Genomic DNA, 23,771 nt, shown 5'->3' on the forward strand with positions numbered 1-23,771 from the left:
ATCATGGTCAGTATCATGGTCAGAATCGTGGTCAGTATCATGTCAGTATCATGTCAATATCATGACAGTATCATGGTCAGTATCATGGTCAGTATCATGGTCAGTATCATGGTCAGTATCATGTCAATATAATGTCAGTATCATGTCAGTATCATTGCCAGTATCATGTCAGAAGGAGCTCCATTGATCTCACTGAACCCAGTTTCGACACAAAAATGGGGTCAAATGCTATAATGTGGAATGCCCTACCAACTGTCATAAACAAGTGTGACTCCTTACCCTCCTTAAAAGACGCTCTAAAAGAGCACCTACAGGTCACTGCAATTTGAAACTAAAAAGTCTAAGCTTATGACCTGAAATGACCCCCCACCCCCCAACTGTTTACTGTATATATTTTGTATTACTATTCTTATATACGATGTCTTGCACATTATTGTATATTGTTGTTTGCCTTTAAATGTCTCGATGAATTCGAATGCACAGGACCTCAATGGAAACTAGAAAAAGTGTTCCTTGGAGCACAGGTCTCCGACAGGTCAGGTAGGTTATTGTGGGCCAGCAATGTTTGGAATTCACATAATCTCTATAGTCAAGTGGATCAAGACGGATCCGTCCTATTTTTCATATTCCATCCTGATTGGCGAATTCCGAACATTGCTGGCCCACAATAACCTGCCTGAACTTATATTGTATTAATATACTCTACCATACAGATTGGACAAAATTACATTTTATTCATTCATCATTTTTACAGTAGGCTACATGCTTTTAAAAATACTTAAAGTACAAGTAAAAGTTTTTTTTATATCAATGAATTGCTGTAATGTTTTCACAATGAATGTATAGGACCTTGTAACTCTTGTTTCAGAGTTCTAATGCTCAAGTAAAGTACAGATCCTCAGAATCTGTACTTAAGTACAGTACTCAACAGTACATTTATTCTGTTACTGTCCACCACTGGGAACTAGTAGGATCCACTACCAGCTATTCCCACCGTGGCAAAAACTAAATCCCAGCGAGGGAGTGTGGTCACTTTCATTTACAGCAAAGCAGCAGTGTGGTGTCACCAAGCTCACGTATTCAAGGGCAAAGCGCCCAGTTTGCAATGCCCACAGCGGCGGGGACCAGGTAGTAGCGAAACTCCTATGCGTGCATGGTGAAGTTACACACACATCTCACAGGACTAGAAACACCAGAAGGACGTGCTGATGCATAAAGGAACAAAATGAAGGACTCAAAGAGGACAAGCACACACGCTGCAGACCAAACAAGAGGAGACACATAACGCGGGCAAAAGGTGCGCTGCCTTAATACTGCAGGTAGCATGTGATGAGTGGGAGGAGGATGGGCCGTGGGCAGAGTGGGAGACAACGCCCACGCTATACATACAAAAACAAGCGTACAGGTTCAAACCAACAAGGATAAAACACAACAAAGTCCAGGACTTGTTTCCATCGTGGTCCTCACAAAAAGACATGACTAATACAACAATTTAAAACCAATCCATTACAAAAAAACATCACATATCAAAACGTGTTTGTGTTGCCAAGGCCAGTGGTTCTCAACCTTTAGTCATACTGTATGATTATGCCACACAGAAAGGACAATATACAAGCTCACAAGTCACACAGTGTCACATTGCAACATGTTGTGTCCTTTGTTCCTTGTTGTTTGCCCAACATTCCATGTTGTGCAATCAATGAAATTGTCTGCAAATAATGACTTCCCCAAAACCAGGACACCAGGGTTAAAGTGGTTAAAGTGTCATGTATCTGTCCAGGTGCGGTGCCCATTCAGCCCATATGGGCTTAGAGGACATTGATCAAACAAAATAACAATATATAGGCAATCTAGGCATCACATTTTGTTTCAGTCAGTGTTATTGTTTACTAACCTTTCAACATGTGCACGGTATCTTTCATAAATGTAGTTGTTACTGAAAACACTGAATTACTTTGCTGTTACAATAAAACAACTTATTTGCATTCACATAGTAGTAGGCAAATTACAGCCTTCACTGACTATGTACAAGTTAAGCATTTCCTGATACTGCATGCAATCCTCATATAGCCTATAAGATCTACAGTATGAGAGAAATGTCTCATAACATGAATATCAATGAAAAATCTAAATATTGAATCAATAAGCAAATTAAAAACTGCCTGCAGTGCATAAAAAAAGGCTGAGTTGATTTGAAAATAACACCAGAATGTTGTGAAGTCCATTGAGTGTAGCCTACTTGACCAAAAATAAATTAAAAGAAACACATTTGGCAACATCAGATTGAACTAAAACATAAAGACAAATAAAAATAAATAAATAATAATAATAATAATAATAATAATAATGAATACATTCAAACGACATCAATGAACTAGACAACTTTATTAGCATAAAACAGCAAGGGTACTGTAAATGGAACCTGTTGCAACTCAACTGATGGTTATAATCAACGATGAGCAACAGAGAAACTCTTTGATCTAAATTTGGGTCTGAAAGGCATCATAGTAAAAATGCGATCAAATGTGATTAAATATCATCAATGACAACATAAAAAGTACATCAACACAATAAACAGTATAATCTACGGTAGTAGTAATAATGTGCTTTAAATACCTAAACCAATAGTCTAAAACAGGGGTGGGCAACATTTATTTCCAGAGGGCCAAGTCAGTATGACTTCGATAAAATGAGTGAAGGGCCACACATTGTCAAATTGAATTTAAACTTAAACTGAATTATGTTAAAACTGCATGAATTTGGTAGACATGCCAGACTACTTTAGAATAAGGTCCTTGCTTTCACAACAAGAATTTTCTGTTACAATTTTGTTTTTGTTTTTTTGCAGCTGTACTACAAAAGATACAATGCGACAGAGCGACAAATAGCCATGATGCAGATATGATCTATTAAATGAATACCAACGTTTTACCTGGAAAGGTGTTCTTCAGGCGTTGATTCAATCCCTGTTTCACTGTTACATTATAAACATAAAACAATTAAGTACATACGGATGGAGGAATGCAGGTATGTACTCAAATGGTAAATATTCATTATTATTAATTGGAGTTAATGGCAGTCATTTTCTCTTTTTTTTGACTAGGCGGGCCGTATTGAGATGGTCAAAGGGCCGGGTCCGGCCGTATGTTGCCCATGTGTGGTCTAAAACAATAGAAAAAAAACTAAAAGAACAATAAGTGCAACAAATCTGACAGTGTCAGTATGAAAAGTACCAGTCATACAGATTGTGTACAGCATTGTAACCCTTGTCCCGTGAAATGTGATCACAGGCAAGACAAATGGGTTGAGTGAACTCATTCTGTATTGTCAGAAGATGAGGCGTAGCTTTGAAGGACTTTCTCCACTGGAAGTACTGCAAGTACTTCAAATCATCCTTGTCCAACTGAAGCAAATACTCTGCCAGTGATCTGGCATCTGGGAAATCATTGATATGAATGAAAGAGCCAGGTGGGATGAACTCTTGGTAATTCTCTCTTGGTGGGCCCAGAACGACTGGCACCGTTCCCACTGCCAAAGGTCCGGTCACCTTTTCTGTGATGTAGTCTCTGTGAATGGAGTTTTCAAATGCAAGATAAAACTTGCAACTTGCCAAGGTTGGGAAAAAGTCCTCATATCTTAGTCGTGTTGAGTAAGCCGCACCATAGAGGTGGACTTTGATGTACTTAATCAATTCTTTAAAGTATTGTACCCTGGCAGCTACACCGGCTGTAACGCTGTTGGACACAATCCAACAGACCACCTTATCTTTCTTTGGCAAGACAAAATCATCATCTGTCACAGTTTTCTTTGTTAGAAGCTCATTCCTTACTGTGATGTCAGCATCTCGTCTGTAGCTCAGTGTCAGATTGAACAAGTTTTCCAGACCTGGTGTTTTTTCTGTATGAGTCTGTGACTCTACATGATACCAAATCCATTTTTGGAAATGAGGTCGTGGGGCTTTTGGCAAGTTTTCCAAGTTTGGATGAATGTCTTTATGAAATAAAATGATGGCATCTGCTTCATTGTATAGAGATCGGTCATATGTCAGCTCACAGCTATCTATGTTATAATAGGTCACACAGTCCTTGAAATCAAACTTTATACCTTGTGGTGGGATCCACACAATGACAATCGGCTTTCTGTGGTTCTCCAATGGTAGAGTGTCACTGATTTTTTGCATTTCAGATGTGCATAAATGAGATGCCTTCTCAAAGTAAAAGAAAAATACTACCATTGTGACCATCACTCCTAAAGCCATTATCATCTGAAGATGTAATTTGTTGCTTAAACCCGTCATCTTTCTCCTGTGGAGTAAAATAAATAAGTTAGTTTGACAGCACTAAGTGTCACAATGTCTTAAAATTAAGATAAGCCTGTAGTAGGCATGAGTGTGTAAATTTCAATATCGGTGGTATTATTAATAATCAAATTAATAACCATAAATTTGGAATTATGTGTATTTAAAATTAAGAGTCAAAAATTTAAATACACATAATTCCAAATTTATGGTTATTAATTTGATTATTAATAATACCACCGATATTGAAATTTACACACTCATGCCTACTACATAATTGACGGCCCGCGTGAGGCATCGAAAACCTTGATTTGATGTGTCATCAACAAGTTTGTCTTCTATAATAATTCAACTTTGCTTAAAATCCTCAGTCCTTCAGGCAGCCTGTGAAACTTGAGCCACTGTCCAGCAGCCCAAACAGCTATTCTGAGCAACTGTGCAATCCCACAGATCTGCTGTTTCTAATCTTGAAAGTTTAAGAGCAGAGAAATTAATGCGAGCCTAAAAAGTCATCAATTTGCGTAAAGTTAACGTTAATCCAGTCCATTAACGTGTAAAAACGCAAAAATCAGTTACTGTATGCTTAATGCGTGAAAAGTCCACTGACGTCGTGTGAAAGTGCAAAATAAGCAATTACAGTTCCTTATAGTACCCTTCCAATAGGATCAAACATTTATTGGAGGATGTGCTAAGCCAGATGTAACTTAATGAAATATAGGCATAGCTTACCTGTTTCATTCACCTGGTAATATTTGATTTGGTATAAGTTGAGTTTAAGACAGTTACTAACTACACTCCTTGTGCTTAAAACTTAAGGGTCGCGCTCCTCGCTAATCTAGGCCTATTTTGCGAGTCGAGGTAAGTCCCCTTATTTAACCCTCTCACTTTCAGTGTACGGGTTGGACATAATTTATGTGACAGCTCACTGTGAATAACTAGCCTTAACCCAATGTGCTGCACATTCTTTGTCCTGTGACGCTACTCTAGATAGCAAGCCATCGCCACCATCTTAAGAGTACAGCGTCCGTTCCAGACCGCCATCTTGGCAGTCCAAGTTGTGACGTGAGTAGTGTGTCAAAAAGCTATTCCAGTGGGTCAGCCTGCTTGCTGAAACCGGACTCCACAGGCACACATACCACTCACACCACACACACACACACACACACACACACACACACACACACACATACAGCATCACAAAGCTCCTCCGCTCCCTTGCTGTTCCCATAGTCTGTGTTAGTGTGTTATCCTTAAGTAATCTTATAGGAATCTATCAAATTTTATCCTTGCTTGTTTGAATCTTCAAAATAATCTTGCATTACTGCAATCCTTTCAACTAAATCCTTTTAATTTTTGTTGCTGTAGTGTAATAGTATCAGATTTTCTTTATCCTTGCGTATTCTCTAATCAATCATTTCCAAAATGCCAGACACATTAACTCAGAGCACCGATTTCATGGAATTGGTGAGATTCATTAATGATTTTGATTGTAATTATGGCTAATATCAAGCCGTGGTTTCAAAAAGTGCTGTATGCACTAAAATTCATCTCTGAATTTGGACTAACAATCATTGATTCAAAGAATACACAACCGTTAGAGAAAGCAACGCAGAATTCTACTCATGTAAATTCTGAGTCAAATTTTGACATCCAAAAAGGAACTGTCACAGCAACAAAATTTGAAAAAGGATACTGCTCAAAATCATATCATGCAGCTCACTGCCATATTTAATTCAACAATGAATATGATGCATGACACCAACGAAAACTTTAAGGCCCAAGTGAAAGACATGAAATCATGCATCACTTCCTTTAATGAAACGTTGAATGATGCAGTATCTCAAATTGCCATGTCAAAACAGAGCATTGACATACTGCAAGATTCAATTAGAAGTCTGAAAAATAAAAATGAACAGCTTACTAATAAGAGTAATCAACAACAGCAAGAGATCATTTTACTTAAGGAACAGATTCCTAATAGCCATGTAAAACATCCAGCTGTCAGCTCTAAAGACACTCAGTGTAATCTGATAGCTCAGGGCCCCAACACAGTGCTTCTGCCTGTGCCCTCAGGTGTCTTGCCATCATGGTCCCATTCTCTGAGGAAAGTCTCTCTCAACTTGAATGCTCACTCCAATGGCATGCCCAACATGCCTTACCCAGGCATCTCATTATTTTAAATACACATAATTCCAAATTTATGGTTATTAATTTGATTATTAATAATACCACCGATATTGAAATGTACACACTCATGCCTACTACAAGCCTAATAAACAAATAAATAAAAGCTTAAGAGCCTTTTCATCTACAATTTTATCAGAGATTATCTTACATGGTCAGGCAGTCAGGAGAGTTGGTACGTGGTAGTGGCAGGCAGATGAAGCAGGGCTTCCTGGCTTCCTTAAGCGTCTGATGGTCAGGGTGTAAGAAAGGTCTCTCTGCATGTGCTGGCTCTCCAAGGGATCTGTTGCTCAGTCTGGTTGGTCAAGTCTTGTCCCATTGGCCTCTCTCTCTCTTGTTGCTCCTCCCCTCATGAGGTTTTTCTTTATATTGATTGAGTTCTTGCAATAACAGAATGGACATGATATTACTACCAAATGAACAGTTATATATTTTGAAAAAATGAAAAATATAGTCTATATATTTTTGTCATGATAATGTAAAAACATACTGAATATTCTCAATCTAATTTTTGAATTCAAATTGGTTTGAATAATGTTGGTGACTCGTAAAGATTTGGGATGACATGCTCATTAATATGTTGCAGGAGATTTGTGGTATTGTACATGGTACTGTACATTATTGCATCACAAGACAGCTAGAAGTAATGTTTGATAATAGCTACTTAATTCCCTGAAAATAGCTAAATGTGTGTTTAATCCTTTGTTGGAGAAACCTTTTATTTTTTAAGACAATGGATTCATACAGTTTGTGGTGTGGTCAGACAATTAAAGCGTAGGATAAGATCAAAAAGAGATCTGTTCAGAAGGATCCATTTGCTACAAAAGCAAAGGAGGGCAGAAGTGGACAAGTACAGCTTGTATTTTTTTTTTTTTGTATCGAGAGAAAGTGTTTCAAAGTGTCCAAAAATAACACTATATAACTATAATAACACTCCACAATCATAATCAGTGGAAACCCTTGATCCACAGCATGGGGGTCCAAAATCACCACCAGACCTCCAAGTTTATACATTTACTCACCTCTGATTAAAGTTAAGAGCCCTTGCATGGAAGTAGTTGTGACCAGTGGCGCTCCCAGGAATTACATTTAGGGCAGGCGGGGGGGTACTCGGCTCAAGCTGCTCTCAGAGCCCCTTTTATGCCAGGTGAGTACAGGTGATGGCCCAGACCCCCACCCCTGGCACTCCTGGTACCCCATGAAGACAAAGGCATACATTTACACTATAGGCGAGGGTCGCTCTGCTGAATGGATACGGTGGTGATTAGCTGCCTGCCCGCGTGAATGGACGAGGCAGGCTTATGGTCCGACGGAAACTATTCTGTTTGGATTTTTTTTTTTGTCTTTTACTTCATTTTCTAGGGGAGGCGAGATTTTAGTTGGGCTGCCTCTATGGTGGGTACGCCACTGGTTGTTGTGACAATGCATTCCTTTAAATCCTGTCATGCCCTTTATCCTTATCTAATCACTCATCATGTACTTACTGGTGTATGAGGTTTTTTACTCTGACCTTTCTTTTTCCATTGTTCCACATATCCCACATCTCAACTATGCAAGGTCTGAGACTTCCTCATCATGCAAGAAGATTTCTCTAATAATGGTCTAATAATTTTCTGAAAACATGCTCTACCAGATGGGTTGTTTGTCACTTTATGGTAAAACAGGGTTCCTAAACATTTTCCATTTCAAAATTCAATGCTTTTCCAAACTCAAATTTCCAGAATTCTCTATTGATTCTTCAGACCATATTTGACATATAAGTATAAATAGCTACATGTACGTATATGCTTATTATGTAAATAAATAGTTTTAAAATCCAACTGTACTGTATTATTCTGACAATGTATAGCCTACTATTATGTTGCCAAATAATTGCAAGAGTGTAGATAGGTACAATAGGCTCATACAATTCAATTAAGCACTGTGTAACGTCATGAGAGGTATGGAGCGGGCTAGTGTGAGGCAGTGCAGAATCAAACAGGCAAAATCCAGGGTGAAAACGAAATTAGGTTTATTTTCCCACAGGTAAATAACTCAGGTAGGCCAACATAAGGCAATTTTCAAAGGAAACATAAATGTCCGCAAAGGGAGAATAATGTTATTAAGTCCAAACAAAGTCCACACGGTTACTTAACACAGGCCTTCCCTTTCCATCCTGGGGTCCAGCTCCATCCAGTCCTCTGTCCTCTGTCTGTCTCTGTCCTGTGTGTTTGCTTGCTCTTTCAGTCCTGCCTCAATTAGGTGCCTCAAACACCCACACTTGTTTGTGTGCTGAGGCACCCTGGGAGTTGCAGTTATTTCTACAACGGCCATTTTGGGTGTAGGAATATAGCACCCATCTATCACCTGTCCCCTCGTGATGCCACAACTGCTTTATACATTTGAACTTTGTTGTATTTTTTAAAATGTTCACCTATAATGACATGACCACAATAGGGACGCCACATTGAAAGTAACTAAACCTTACCCAGTCAATGCTAAAACAGAGCAATGTTATGGTTACTATTGTTATTGTTACCTTCAACCCCTACACTACAGTAACAGGGATGTTCATGTACAATTCACCAGTGAACTAGATAAGAGAACTAAAGTCTATTGACTTTAGTTTGGCTGTTGGCTTTATTGGCTGTTGTGCATGTGTCCCCATCCCCCCTTCCTGCCTTATAATCGAATCAGGGACTCAGAGTGTGATCTATTGTTTGTCTGGGTGGGGTCTCACCTTTGGAGGCTGACCCCCACCCACCTATTCAGTGCTATAAAGACTATGACATGTATAAGCTAAGCTTGTAGTGTGTGTGCCACTCCAGGCCGTTAGGCTGTGGAGCTGGCTGTGGAACTCTGTACTATGCAATAAATCGGAAGAATCTAACCTCACTGCTGGAGTGATGACTCAATTCATTCTACAACCATTCATTCACACCACTGGAACAAGAAACTATCTACAATATGGCGTTGTTGGCAACTACAAAAGTGTAATAGAACCTTTAAGTCTGTGGTTTTCAGATACCACAGTCTCTTTTATAAATAAGAACCAAAAATTACAAGGGGAAAAAAGCTCTGTGTCTGTGCTGCACAGTCTATTCGCAGTGTCTATTGAAATTACAATAAACACAGCCATAAAGGAAATGATAAGGAAGCCATAGTTGATATGATTTACCTAATCTAACAGCCAATAAAGTAAAGTCAATAGACCTTAGTTCTACTCTCTAGTTCACTGGTGAATTGTACATGAACATCCCTTCTTCATGTACAATTACTGTAGGGGTAATATAATAATAATAATAATATAAAGTGCTTACATGCTCTTTTTTCCCCCCCCCATACTTATCCAGACATGGAAATTAAATCCCATACTTGCGTAGGAACCCTGTAAAAGTAGTGAAGCTAAACTAAAGTAATAAAAATGTACTATTTGCTATGGATTTCCTGTGTTCAAGTCCAAAATGGTAATGCTTCATAGCGTACCACGTACCAGATCAGACAGTGGATCTAATGCCCCAGAACATTTGGGCTGTTGCACCAACACTCAAATCAGGAACCCAGCAAGTATGGTTGTGGTGTGTGTGTGTGTGTGTGTGTGTGTGTGTGTGTGTGTGTGTGTGTGTGTGTGTGTGTGTGTGTGTGTGTGTGTGTGTGCGTGTGCGTGCGTGTGCGTGTGCGTGTGTGCGCGTGTGTGTGTGTGTGTGTGTGTGTGTGTATGATATGCCATTTGGTAAATTATGCTCCCATTTATTTTAAAATTGACGATAAAGTAGGATATGCTCTAGGAGGGGTGGGATGACTTGATTGACGCGCAACAAAACCAATAGCATTCATTCCCCGCCCCCGCTCTTGATTGAGAAGCTACCCAACCAATAGCATTCATTAACCAGAGCATTACACTGAGAGGAAAATAAACCTCACAGTAAATACTAAAAAGCAATAAACACGCATGCACGTGTATGTTGCACAGAACAACTACCCAAAGGTTCCAAATGACAGCAGGCCGGTTGCCCTGACCTCCCTGATCATAATAGTCCGTTGAGAAACTGGTTAAACCGGAACTTCTGGACAAAACACCTTCTTGGTCCGTTGCAGTTTGTCTATAGGAGCGGACAGGAGGGTGTACAGAGGACGCTACTGTCACCTTGCGTGAGCTTTTATTTAAAATCATGGCAAGCTGTTTGTTGATTTTTCATCATCTTTCAACACCATTCAACCTGCCTGTTTGCAAACCCCAGGCATGCAAACAGCCCCGAGGTGAAAAAGGTGACAACATGTTGTTTTCTTTCGGGTCAGGTGTGTCACACAATTGCCCTATTAAGTCCGGGAGCCAGGCCCAGCCCTCAGGATGTTCTCTGCTAAATTCTTTTCACTATGATTTCCTGTTAGCATATACCTTGGGCCATCACAAGTTCATACTGACCACCCCCAACTCGGGGCCAAAACCCCTTTTTGGGGCCGAAATGATGTTAATGGCAATATAAAATGTATTAAAATTACATAAATTGTCTTACACATATGAAATTCCGCATGGAGTATCCTGACACATAGGGGTAAGTAGCAAAATAGGATTCTAGTGCTTGCTACCATTGTATTTTTAGATATGACCTACAACATCCCCAGAAACACAAAAAAAATACTGTCCGCTTGACAAATAACAACAAAGATGATTCTTTTCCAGCACTTTATGGTGCATATCACTGCCTCAATTGTTTATAGAAAACTTCCCATGTCCCTAAGCTTCAGTTTGAGCCCAAGATGTCCTTTTTATCTTGGAAATTACTCTTTCTGTAGCCAATAGTCTGCACTATACCTCAAATCTGAGAAAATTTAATATTCATAGTCATAGTAGAGGCCCTAGGAGGGCTCCACGCGCGATTGCTTATTTCTTTTCTAGTTTTGATTTTTAGCATCCATAGGACCTCTAATATAGGGATTTCGGTGATCCCAAGAAAAAAAGCGGTCCAAAGTGTGTTATTTTTCAATGTTTTATTACCCCTATGAGACCTGCAGGATTGCTGAGTGGAACGGCGGCGAGACTGTCTTTCGGAGACTGTGGCACGCTCAAATTTAGACGTAGCCCAAAGATGGAGATTCCATTTGATTCTAGACAACCTCAGGTTTCCAATGTGACCAACGGTGCCATGCTACCTTGTCGGGAAGGGGGCTAAATACCAAATGATTCAGGCCATCACCATTTTCCAAATGGTCCCTTGACCTGTCACCTCAATATATGTGAACGTAAATGGATTACATGGATACCTACAAGCCTCCCCTGTACAGACATGCCAAATTTATGCCAATCTCATGCAGTTTTGGACAAGAACCATGCCGTTTTTTGCATGGTACAAATATGTAATTTCAACCTATTGTAAAACGAGACCACTTTACTGTATCTATAGCTGTATGAGACCACTGTACTGCATCTAAAGACCACAGTACTGTATCTAGACCACTGTACTGCCTCTAGATTCCACTGTACTGCATCTATTGCTATATGAGACCACTGTACAGTATTTGATCTATAGCTGTATTAGACCACTGTACTTAATCTAGACCACTGTACTGCATCTATAGACCAATGTACTACATCAAAAGACCACTGTACTGCATATATAGACCATTGTACTGCATCTATAGACCACTGTACTACATCAAAAGACCACTGTACTGCATATATAGACCATTGTACTGCATCTATAGACCATTGGTCCAGTGGTCTACAGAGCCTGGGAGGGCCCCAGTGGGGGGTGGTTGCCGCGAAGACTCGGTAGATGCACTACAGTGGTCCACAGGTGCACTAGAGTGGTCTATAGATGCACTAGTGTGGTCTACAGATGCACTAATGTGGTCTACAGATGCACTAGAGTGGTCTACAGATGCACTAGAGTGGTCTACAGATGCACTCGTGTGGTCTACAGATGCACTACAGTGGTCTACAGATGCACTAGAGTGGTCTACAGATGCACTAGAGTGGTCTACAGATGCACTCGTGTGGTCTACAGATGCACTACAGTGGTCTACAGATGCACTACAGTGGTCTACAGATGCACTAGTGTGGTCTACAGATGCACTAGAGTGGTCTACAGATGCACTAGAGTGGTCTACAGATGCACTAGAGTGGTCTACAGATGCACTAGTGTGGTCTACAGATGCACTACAGTGGTCTACAGATGCACTAGAGTGGTCTACAGATGCACTAGAGTGGTCTACAGATGCACTAGAGTGGTCTACAGATGCACTAGAGTGGTCTATAGATACAGTAGTTAATCTATAGATGCAGTACAGTGGTCTCACACAGCTATAGATCCAGTGCAGTGGTCTATAGATGCAGTACAGTGGGGTATAGATGCAATACAGTGGTCTAATACAGCTATAGATCAAATACAGTGGTCTCATATAGCAATAGATGCAGTACAGTGGAATCTAGAGGCAGTACAGTGGTCTAGATACAGTACTGTGGTCTTTAGATGCAGTACAGTGGTCTCATACAGCTATAGATACAGTAAAGTGGTCTCGTTATACAAATAGTTATTACATATTTGTACCATGCAAAAAACGGCATGGTTCTTGCCCAAAACTGCATGAGATTGGCATACATTTGGCATGTCTGTACAGGGGAGGCTTGTAGGTATCCATGTATTCCATTTACATTCACATATATTGAGGTGACAGGTCAAGGGACCATTTGGAAAATGGTGATGGCCGATTCATTTGGTATTTAGCCCCCTTTCCGACAAGGTAGCATGGCACCGTTGGTCGCATTGGAAACCTGAGGTTGTCTAGAATCAAATGGTATCTCCATCTTTGGGCTACGTCTAAATTTGAGCGTGCCACACCCTCCGAAAGACAGTCTCGCCGCCGTTCCACTCAGCAATCCTGCAGGTTTCATAGGGGTAATAAAACATTGAAAAATAACACACTTTGGACTGCTTTTTTTCTTGGAATCACCGAAATCCCTTTATTAAAGGTCCTATGGATGCTAAAAATCCAAACTAGAAAAGAAATAAGCAATCGCGCGTGGAGCCCTCCTAGGGCCTCTACTATGACTATGAATATTAAATTTTCTCAGATTTGAGGTATAGTGCAGACTATTGGCTACAGAAAGAGTAATTTTCAAGATACAAAGGTCATCTTGGGCTCAAACCGAAGCTTAGGGACATGGGAAGTTTTCTATAAACAATTGAGGCAGTGATATGCACCATAAAGTGCTGGAAAATAATCATCTTTGTTGTTATTTGTCAAGTGGACAGTATTTTTTTTGTGTTTCTGGGGATGTTGTAGGTCATATCTAAAAATACAATGGTAGCAAGCACTAGAATCCTATTTTACTACTTACCCCTATGTGTCAGGATACTCCATGCGGAATTTCATATGTGTAAGACAATTTATGTAATTTTAGTAAATTTTATATTGCCATTAACATCATTTCGGCCCCAAAAAGGGGTTTTGGGGCCCCTGAGACCAAACGGCCCGAGTTGGGGGTGGTCAGTATGAACTTGTGATGGCCCAAGGTATATGCTAACAGGAAATCATAGTGAAAAGAATTTAGCAGAGAACATCCTGAGGGCTGGGCCTGGCTCCCGGACTATATTTGGGTTCAAAAAGGTGACTGTAGCTGAAAAGTGACACTTTTGCATGTCTGAGTAACCCGCCAATACGCAAACTTTATGGATTAGCTATGTAAAGTATTTGGGGGGTGGGGTTGCCTCTAGTTTTGTTTATTGGATCCTCTCCAATAGAACCCAGTGAGGCATGAGGCAACCTACACCTCGGCATCTGTCACTTGCTTTCAAGCCCCTCCCTCCCCGTAGTCCGTAGACTAGCAATCGCTTTGTCTGTCGCCCGGTTACGTTGTGACTTTATCGAACTTTGTTAGGCGGCCGCGGCTATCTTTATCAAACTAGATCTCAGGTGTAGTGCCGATAATGGACAGGCGGAGGGCACTTGACCTTGCTTTATTGGAAGGGGAGATGCAACTAACCTGACTCCGCCAGATGGAAGAAGTTTGCTTCACACTTGTTTCACAACCTACTTCCATGGTATCTCGGTAGCCCAACTGCTTAAGAGGGCGGTCCCTTATTTCAAGCTACTTGGCAGGTGATTGGATGGGACCGTCTGGCTATCACCGTCTGGGCATGCTAACTCCAACCAATCATATTGACGTGTCTACATGACGTATAGTAGCTGCGCAACGTAGTGTTGTTGTTCATGATGAATAGTGAAATAACTACATGGAACAGGCGCTTCTCGATGGCGTCACACCCGGTCTCGCCAAGATCCTGCCCGTAGCTGCCGCTGATTGGTTCGATTGGGCACAGTCGGTTAAAACTCCAATCTCTGAGCGATCCCAGATAGAGGCTATATTGTAAACTTGTGAAGTCAATACCGCCCCATCTGGCGGAGTCAGGTTAAGATGCAACAGCAAGAAACTAAAAAAAGGAGGAACATTTTTTTTTATAGATTGGCCTGTTATAGCGCCACCAGGAGCGCCGATTGCTCCTGCAGATTTTGTCCAAACATGATGCAGATCACAGTATCTCTATAGTCATGTGATCAACATCGACTTGAGTTAGAACGATTTAACAGTATCTTTATAGTTATCTTAGACCTTACAAAGAAACAGCAGATCAAAGCATAATACTGCATACATAGCATATTAAAGCACAAGATCTGTTTGTGGAGGACAAAAAAAAACCACTGTAGCCACTTTTATTAGTTTTATAATCTGTCAGACAGCAACTCAGTTGGCTAAAAGACGATATTCCTTGCCAACTTCAGGTCATTGACTGTTATAAAAGTCTTCCTTCCATGCTGTCCTATGGCTGCTGATATTCACAGTTTGACTTAGGACAGTCAATACAATAAAGAATTACTTGTTTACAGTATTCCATAATAAGTTTGTTGTGGCCTTGCATGTTAAAATGAACTTTAAGAGAAGAACAGACTGACAATTCAAACACATGTATTTATTAATAATAATCAGTGCTAAATAGCTCTATATTCCATTATTCCGGTAATCATTACCATAGCATATTTATTTCAGTATAGGGGTCTCCTAGTCTCTCCACCTTTTTCGTACACAAAAAATACATTTTCAATTTGGGATACCAATTCCATCCAGTCAGGGGAGACAACTCATACAGGATACAGGATATACAAGTGAAACTGCACCTGGGACACTATGAAATTGAAGCTGATAAATTAGCTTTGTGGGGGTTTTCTCCTCTGAATGGAAACACTTGAGCAGCATCTGATGGTCAAACTCACATACATAAATATGTAGATGCCCCATTGGCCACTGAGGCTGTACATCAACATCACTGCCATAGTATCTTGGTCAGCTTGTCATAATTCCTAATTCCTAAAATAGAATTAGGCATTTGATTGAAATTATTTATTGAGATGCAGCATCTCGTTTTTGAGAGGGTCCTAAAGACAGCAGTACAATATACTGTAAACACACAATACAAAACATTTAACCAAATTAAAAATAAAAATCAACCAGACAATCAGACCAAAACACAACACATTATGTTATACTCTAAGCAAGCACAAAATATGGATCATTTTGTTCAAAGTCAAATATCATTGTTAGTGTCGATGTCAGCTATAGGCTACAGTCAATTTAAAAGTACATTTAGTTATAGTTATTATTATGGAATATAGGTTATTATTATATAGTTATTCATTATTAATTGTTTAGAGAAGTGTGCCAGAGCTGTATAGCAGTACTCCCTGGGGGTACTCCCCCAGAAACACACACACCAGAGTAGATGCAAGTTCCTGTGTTTTGGTGAATTTTGGAAATCTAAACATACGAAAAGGAGTGAGATGAAGTAAAACTTATAAACTCCTACCCCTTTTATATCTGTAAGTTGAATAATTACTCGCTGACTTCCGTGCTTCACATTATACTACTCTTATAATTATACATCAATATATATATATACAGATACAAATCTGCACACACACACATCACAAACTCGTAAAACTATTGCGCTCGGATATTGCTACATGCAATACATCTGTTGCAAAACCTGAACTGAGCAAGCAGGGGACATTGAAAAATGCGAGAGCTTGTAGAACTTTATTTGAGCGCTCGTACACTGCAATCTACACATGTGCACATTGCTATTCATAAGCTTGTACATTGGACTTTGTTGTCACAAAGAATAAATAATAAATTACATGAATTATGTAAATATTGTAAAAAATACTAAATCTGTAGATCGACTGCTGCAAACTTGTAATCCATCAGTTACACACGTGCGTGTCTTTTGTTTCTACAAATGCTCGAATTTGCTATGAAGAAGAATTATGCAACACATTTTGCACTTTTAGCCAAAATCCACCTGTAGAAACGGCAATGATTTTCTTCACCAGGAGGACCGGGGCGCTGTTTAGCCTTTTACAGTATATCTCAATGTCTCTAGTCTCCAACGTAATTTGAACTAGAATAGTTTATATCGTTTGACATCATAATTCAATATTTTTTTCAATTATATTTCCGACAAGCTGGAAGTATTCTGAGCATTTCCATAGATACATACATACACATTTGTTTAACTCCTGATTTACTGATGTCACGTCAGTTCAGCATTCTGGTTGTTATTGCTTCTTCAAATTGATTGATAGACAAGCAGACAGCGATACAATTGTGTCAGTATGAAAAGTACCAGTCATACAGATTATGTACAGCACTGTAACCCTTGTCCCGTGAAATGTGATCACAGGCAAGACAAATGGGTTGAGTGAACTCATTCTGTATTGTCAGAAGATGAGGTGTAGCTTTGAGGAACTTTCTCCACTTGAAGTACTGCATGTACTTCATATCATCCTTGTCCAACTGAAGCAAATACTCTGCCAGTGATCTGGCATCTGGGAAATCATTGATATGAATGAAAGAGCCAGGTGGGATGAACTCTTGGTAATTCTCTCTTGGTGGGCCCAGAACGACTGGCACCGTTCCCACTGCCAAAGGTCCGGTCACCTTTTCTGTGATGTAGTCTCTGTGAATGGAGTTTTCAAATGCAAGATAAAACTTGCAACTTGCCAAGGTTGGGAAAAAGTCCTCATAGCTTAGTCGTGTTGAGTAAGCCTCACCATAGACAGTGACATTGATGTACTTACTGAATTCTTTAAAGTATTGTACCCTGGCAGCTACACCGGCTGTAACGCTGTTGGACACAATCCAACAGACCACCTTATCTTTCTTTGGCAAGACAAAATCATTATCTGTCACAGTTTTCTTTGTTAGAAGCTCATTCCTTACTGTGATGTCAGCATCTCGTCTGTAGCTCAGTGTCAGATTGAACAGATTTTCCAGACCTGGAGTTTTTTCTGTATGAGTCGGTGACTCTACGAGTCTACGTGATACCAAATCCATTTTTGGAAATGAGGACGTGGGGTTTTTGGCAAGTTTTCCAAGTTCGGATGAATGTCTTTATGGAAAAAAATGATGGCATCTGCTTCATTGTATAGAGATCGGTCATATGTCAGCTCACAGCTATCTATGTTATAATAGGTCACACAGTCCCTGAAATCAAACTTTACACCGAGTGGCGGCGTCCACACAATGACAATCGGTTTTCTGTGGTTTCTCCAATGGCAGAGTCTGGCAGAATGAGATGCCTTCTCAAAGTAAAAGAAAAATACTACCATTGTGCACATCACTCCTAAAGCCATTAACATCTCAAGACGTGACTTCTTGCTTAAACCCGGCATCTTTATCCTGTATAGTAAAAAATGCATAAGTTAGTTGGACAGCACTTGGTTTCACAATGTGTTAAAATACGAACAGCCTAATGCATAAACTAGAAAAGTACGCTTCTCAGAGCGCATGACTCCACTGGGTTGGCTACCAGGGCCCGCAAATTTTTAAAGTCAATCATGGCCAATCAGACTGGAATATGACTGAGGGGAGTTGCATAATGATCTAAGGAATCCGGGGATGATTATTATTTTATTGCACAACCTATGGTTCAAGAGTTATAGGCCAAATTTTCAAGTGACCTGTTACCTGAGGTTGATTTGAAAAATTTGGGGCAGACATTCTTCCTTGGCCTAACGGAAATGTACATGCAAAGTTTCACGCCCATCGGTCTACTGGTGCCAGAGATTAGCTTTACACTAACACACACGGAGGGACAGGGGTGAAAACATAACAAACCATTTGGTCGTCCGGCCCGGCAGAGATAATAAATAGAATCTTAACCACTTGAACCCTATAATGATTATAATGATAATACTCAAAGTGCGTGCGTGCGTGCGTGCGTGCGTGCGTGCGTGCGTGCGTGAGAGAGAGAGAGAATAATGTACACATAAAAAAATTCTGTACAAAATTAGCAATAATAATTATTTTTAAATGGAATATACAGTAATACAAGTCACGACTCATCCGAATGAAACGATAGCTCAAGTCAATACATCATGGTTGTTCTGATTTGAGCTTAATTAATACGCTTTCTATCACAACCAAAGACAACATAATACCTTAGGACCTTTTTATTACATTTTTATGTTTTACTTTATTTAACTTTGCCTATTTTATAATAGATCCTTACCAAGTGTTTCTTCAGACCTGACTCTCCATTCACCACTATCCAAAACTACTTAACCCTTAGTCAAAGTCAAGTGGCACACAGAATGGTTACATTCTATATCATAGGATAGATCAGTTGAAAAAATGTAATCAAATAAAATCTTAGCACAGTCTTTTTTATTTTACGGTATATACTTTTTCATAATGCTCTGGCTCACCTTTGTAATGGATTATCCTCCAATTCTTGTGTGTGTTCAAGGTGATCATGCTCTTTCTGTCCCTACCCACGAAAGACTCGCAGAAAAAGCAATGGTCCAACTGGCATAACGATGGCCAAAATGCAAAACCTCCTAAGCAAATTTCATGATTTTCGGATTTCACTGTGGATGAGGACTATAGGCTATGCTGCACATGCTCAGTCTGTCTGCAAGATAGTCCCGCCCCTCATTTTGTCAGAAAAAGTCATTTGACTAAAACCTCCTATCTTGTTCAGTGCCAATTAGTGCTAAAATGTTGAAGCGCAAAACCTCTTATCTGCACCAGAACTAGTTGAGCAGCAGACAGAGCTGAAACTTGGGAATTCTATGTTATGTAGACCGTCTAAATGTCTTTCAGTTTGTAGTAATCAATTATTTTCAAAATAAAAAAGTGTCTTCCACCCTTACTAGTTAAGTATTTGTTAGTAACTGTCAAGTTAATTGCATTGCCTTGTTGATTGCTAATGATTAGTGTCAGGTGGTGAAACTTTTATCACACCAAGAGTGTGAGTTGATCAAAAATGTTAATGGTATTACTTGTTACAGTACTGTAGAATGTCTTGATCTCAAAATGAGCATTAAAAAAGCATTATTTAACAACATAATGTTTGTTTGTAAGCCTAACTATTTCTAGGTAAAAACCTCCTATGTGCATCTATGTAGATAGGAGGTCATTTTTAGGTATAGCTAGGAGGTTTTGGCATTGAACATTTTGAACTTGTGGTTAGAGGTTGTCATTGCTGCTTAGATGTGAACGTCCATGTCGTGATTTTTTAATAATTGCAGATCAAAATCACACGTGAACACCGTGGCAGCCAACAAACCTGTGAGAATATTGTGGTGTGTTGGTTGGAGGGTATAGGGTATGGGGGTGGGATGGGGTTTGGAGTTATGGGGTGTGGGAGGTGTGGGGTGGCGGTTGGGGGGTTATAGGGTGGGGGGTGCATGAGGGTTTGGGTGGGTGGAGTTTGGGGGTTGTGGTGTGCTGGTTGGGGGCATGGAGATCGGGGGTTCTGGGAGTGGGGGTAATGGGTTGGGTGGGATTTGGGGGTATGAGGGTATGGAGTGGGATGGGGTTTTGAGTTATGGGGGTTGAGAGGTGAGGGCTGGCAGTTGGGGGGTATGGGATTTGTGGGAGTGGGGGAGTATTGCAGGTGGTGGAGTTGGGGGTATAGGGTATGGGGGGGGGATTATGTTGAGGGGGGCATAGGCCAGTTAGGCCGGATCATATAGGATTGGGTCTTTGCGATGCGATGCAAGAGTGTGGTCTAGCCAACACCAACTTGGGACTCCTGAAGTGGGATGGGGGTTTGAGTTATGGAGGCGGAGATGTGTGGGCTGGCAGTTGGGGGGATGGGGTTTGTGGGAGTGGGGGAGTATTGCAGGTGGTGGAGTTGGGGGTATAGGGTATGGGGGGGGTATGTTGACGGGGGCATGGGCCAGTTAGGCCGGAGCATATAGGATAGGGTCTTTGCGATGCGAGTGTGGTCTAGCCAACACCAACTCAGGACTCCTGAATCGCTGCCCTCCACACTCTCCTATCTAGCATCAGGGTCTTGATCAGGGTCTTGAGCTCTACAGTGTTGTTAGCTAAGCTGTTACGCCGAAGTTCATCTACGTAGGGTGGTGCACTTATTGTCTTTCCTGGCTTTGCCCTGGGTTGGCTCCCATAGTGTCAGTTTGCTTGCCACTAGTTATGGGTGCCTGACGCAGTGCCCTGCCTCATCCTTCTCTCTCTGACTTTGTCTGTGACCCATGGTAAGTTACCGTAGAGGACCACATTTCTGATGTGGTCTGTCCATGTGACTAGTGCCATTCGTAGCATTCTTGTGTAGACTCCATCCAAGGCCCTTTCCTGTTGTGCTGTGACGGTCCATGTCTCAGCCCCATACAGCAGTACTGACACTGTAGCTATACGAACAGCCGCCTCTTGAGGTCTTCTCCCATGTCTGATTTCCACACTCTCCTCATCCCATGCAAGGCATTCTAGTCAAGTACCCCCTGGACCTTCAGGTCCTATTCCATTGAAGCAGTCCAGGCCCAAGTTATTTGAAGTCCTGGACTGCCTCGAGTAGCTTGTCTCCATCATTTGAACCATCTTCTCAGGAACTCAGTAGGCCCAGAGAATGTTCATCAGTTTCCCCCGGTGGATGGTGCCAAAAGCCTTTTGGAAGTCATGAAGGTGATCACCACTGAAAGATTCCGCTCCCTTACTCCTTCCAGTATCCTCCTCAGCACCAGTATCTGCCCGCCTGCTGTTCGCTCCAGGCGGAAGCCGTTCTGCGAGTTTCTCAGTACAGGGTCTGAGATGGGTCTAAAACCTGCGACTTGTGAGCTCAGGCTAATGCCTTGGAGGTGTCTGTCTTGGTGAGGTCGCCTGACTTTGGTACTGGATTGATGATCATTTTGCGCCACAGCTTCGGCAGCTCGCTAGACGTGTGTGCTTGATAAAATCCAACACCACCTCGTCTATGGGCACATACATCACTCCATCCTCCCTGCAGCTCTTGCCTCACTTGATAGTAGCCTTGGCCCTCTGGTACTCATCCATGGTGAATGATCTGTCTTCCATGACCTTCCCATACCAGAAGGATCATCCTCTTCTTTGGTTGAAGGAGGATTTCCTAGGAGTGTTTTGAAGTGCTGGTACCATGTTTCAACTCGTTCCTCTGCGCTTTCTCCCCAGAAGTCTGAGAAGAGCTTCTGCCAGAAACGTCATTGATGAGCTTCCAGTTCTTGCCATGCTTCTGGTTAACATGCACCTCTTTAATGTCCCTGATCTTTTGGGTCAGCTCCTGTTGTTCCAGTTGCATACACGTGGTATAGCTCCTCCTTCTTCCGCTTATATTCCTCCCTCAGACCCTCTCCCTTTTGGTCAGCGACAAAGTCCCTGTGTGCTGCTCTCATCTCCTCCCTGGCTTTGGTAATTCTAGGGTCAAGGCATCCGTCTTTCCTCCTTGCTTATAGGCTCTTTAAGACATTCAATGATCTTACATACTATTCCACTGTCCACACTGGACACAAGGTTGGTGATCCAGTTGTATGAGTTAGGGGAGTTGGAGGGCATGAGGGTTTAGGTGGGTGGGGTTTGGGGCATGTGGTGTGCTGGTTGGGGGGAATGGGGGTTGTGGGAGTGGGGAGGTATTTCAGGTGGTGGAGTTGGGGGTAGAGAGTATAGGGGGGATTATGTCGAGGGGTGCCTGGGCCAGTTGTTTTGTAGTCCACCTAATTGTATTCCTGTTGTCCTTTTTGTAAGCACTTTTATTTTAGGTTCTTGCTGGGGACTGTTCTTAGCACATTTTTTGTGAGCATTGCCCTGCAAACTTTTTTTTTTTTGTTGAATAAAATAAAAAAGCATTCAATGCAACTCAGTGGTGTGTTCTACCGTGTTACGCTGTATACAGTGCAGATTTTTTTGGGGAAAAGCGTATACAGTCTACCATTTAATCCATTGAAAACGCGCTAGCGTATACCCACGACCACGCGCATCTCGTGCAGGGAATGATTATCGTATACCTCCGGGAAAAAAACTAGACCACACCACTGATGCAACTGTTTGCAGCTGTAAATGTATGTATTTACAGCCAGTATTATTTGTCATTATTTAGTTATGCAATCACTTAACATTGAAGTGTAAAAGCTCCTATCTGCAGAATTATCCAGGAAAAGTGGGGAAAAACCTCCTATCTGCATTTGCTATATGAAATAAGTGTAATTAACATATAATAATTGTAATATAGTCCAGACATCCAGAAACGGTGTATTATGTGATGGGTTTCATAAAAAAATAGCATTGTGCAAAAAAAATACAACATTTTGTAGTTTTCTTTTTCATTTTCCCAACAATGAACATTTTTCAGATAGGAGGTTTTGCGTTTTGGCCATCGATAACTTGTTTGTTTTGTTTTGTACAGTATTTGCTCATGGCAACATGCATAGGCAAATAGAATGGCAAGTGAGAAAAGAGTAGATATGATATGAGAGTGATCAACAATTTGTTTTGAAATAAAATAATTACATAAAGCAGTGACATGAAGGACAAAAGAAGCATAAAAATATAGCTGCAAGCAGCGATAATACGGGGCCAGTGAATAGAGAGAGAGAGAGAGAGAGAGAGAGAGAGAGAGAGAGAGAGAGAGAGAGAGAGAGAGAGAGAGAGAGAGAGAGAGGAGAGAGAGAGAGACGGATTAGATTGAAGAGAGAGAGAGACGGAATAGATTGAAGGAGAGAGAGAGAGAGAGACGGAATAGATTGAAGAGAGAGAGAGAGAGAGAAACGGAATAGATTGAAGAGAAAGAGAGAGAGAGAGAAACGGAATAGATTTGAAGAGAAAGAGAGAGAGAGAGAGAGAGAGAGAGACATGGAAACGGAATAGATTGAAGAGAGAGAGAGACATGGAAACGGAATAGATTGAAGAGAGAGAGAGAGAAAGAGACATGGAAACGGAATAGATTGAAGAGAGAGAGAGAGAGAGAGAGAGAGAGAGAGAGAGAGAGGAGAGAGAGAA

The 23,771-nt window shown here is 41.0% G+C and overlaps 1 protein-coding gene and 1 pseudogene across 2 annotated transcripts; both read right to left on the bottom strand.

Annotated features, from left to right (window-relative positions):
- Nucleotides 1–2,901: 2,901 nt before the first annotated feature.
- LOC308093330 (4-galactosyl-N-acetylglucosaminide 3-alpha-L-fucosyltransferase 9-like) lies at nucleotides 2,902–6,859 on the bottom strand. The gene is made up of 2 exons (XM_080439664.1): nucleotides 6,633–6,859; nucleotides 2,902–4,304 (listed from the first exon to the last, which is right to left on the bottom strand). Coding segments are annotated over exons 1-2 (1,089 nt in total). The 5' UTR covers nucleotides 6,635–6,859; the 3' UTR covers nucleotides 2,902–3,217.
- A 9,991-nt stretch (nucleotides 6,860–16,850) lies between these two features.
- Nucleotides 16,851–19,302, bottom strand: LOC308093729 (4-galactosyl-N-acetylglucosaminide 3-alpha-L-fucosyltransferase 9-like; annotated as a pseudogene). The gene is made up of 2 exons (XR_013935110.1): nucleotides 19,226–19,302; nucleotides 16,851–18,197 (listed from the first exon to the last, which is right to left on the bottom strand). The product of XR_013935110.1 is annotated as a 4-galactosyl-N-acetylglucosaminide 3-alpha-L-fucosyltransferase 9-like (transcript).
- Nucleotides 19,303–23,771: the final 4,469 nt, after the last annotated feature.

This window comes from Gymnoscopelus braueri, assembly GCF_963280865.1.
Source record: "Gymnoscopelus braueri genome assembly, chromosome: 10".
NCBI classification, from domain to species: domain Eukaryota; kingdom Metazoa; phylum Chordata; class Actinopteri; order Myctophiformes; family Myctophidae; genus Gymnoscopelus; species Gymnoscopelus braueri.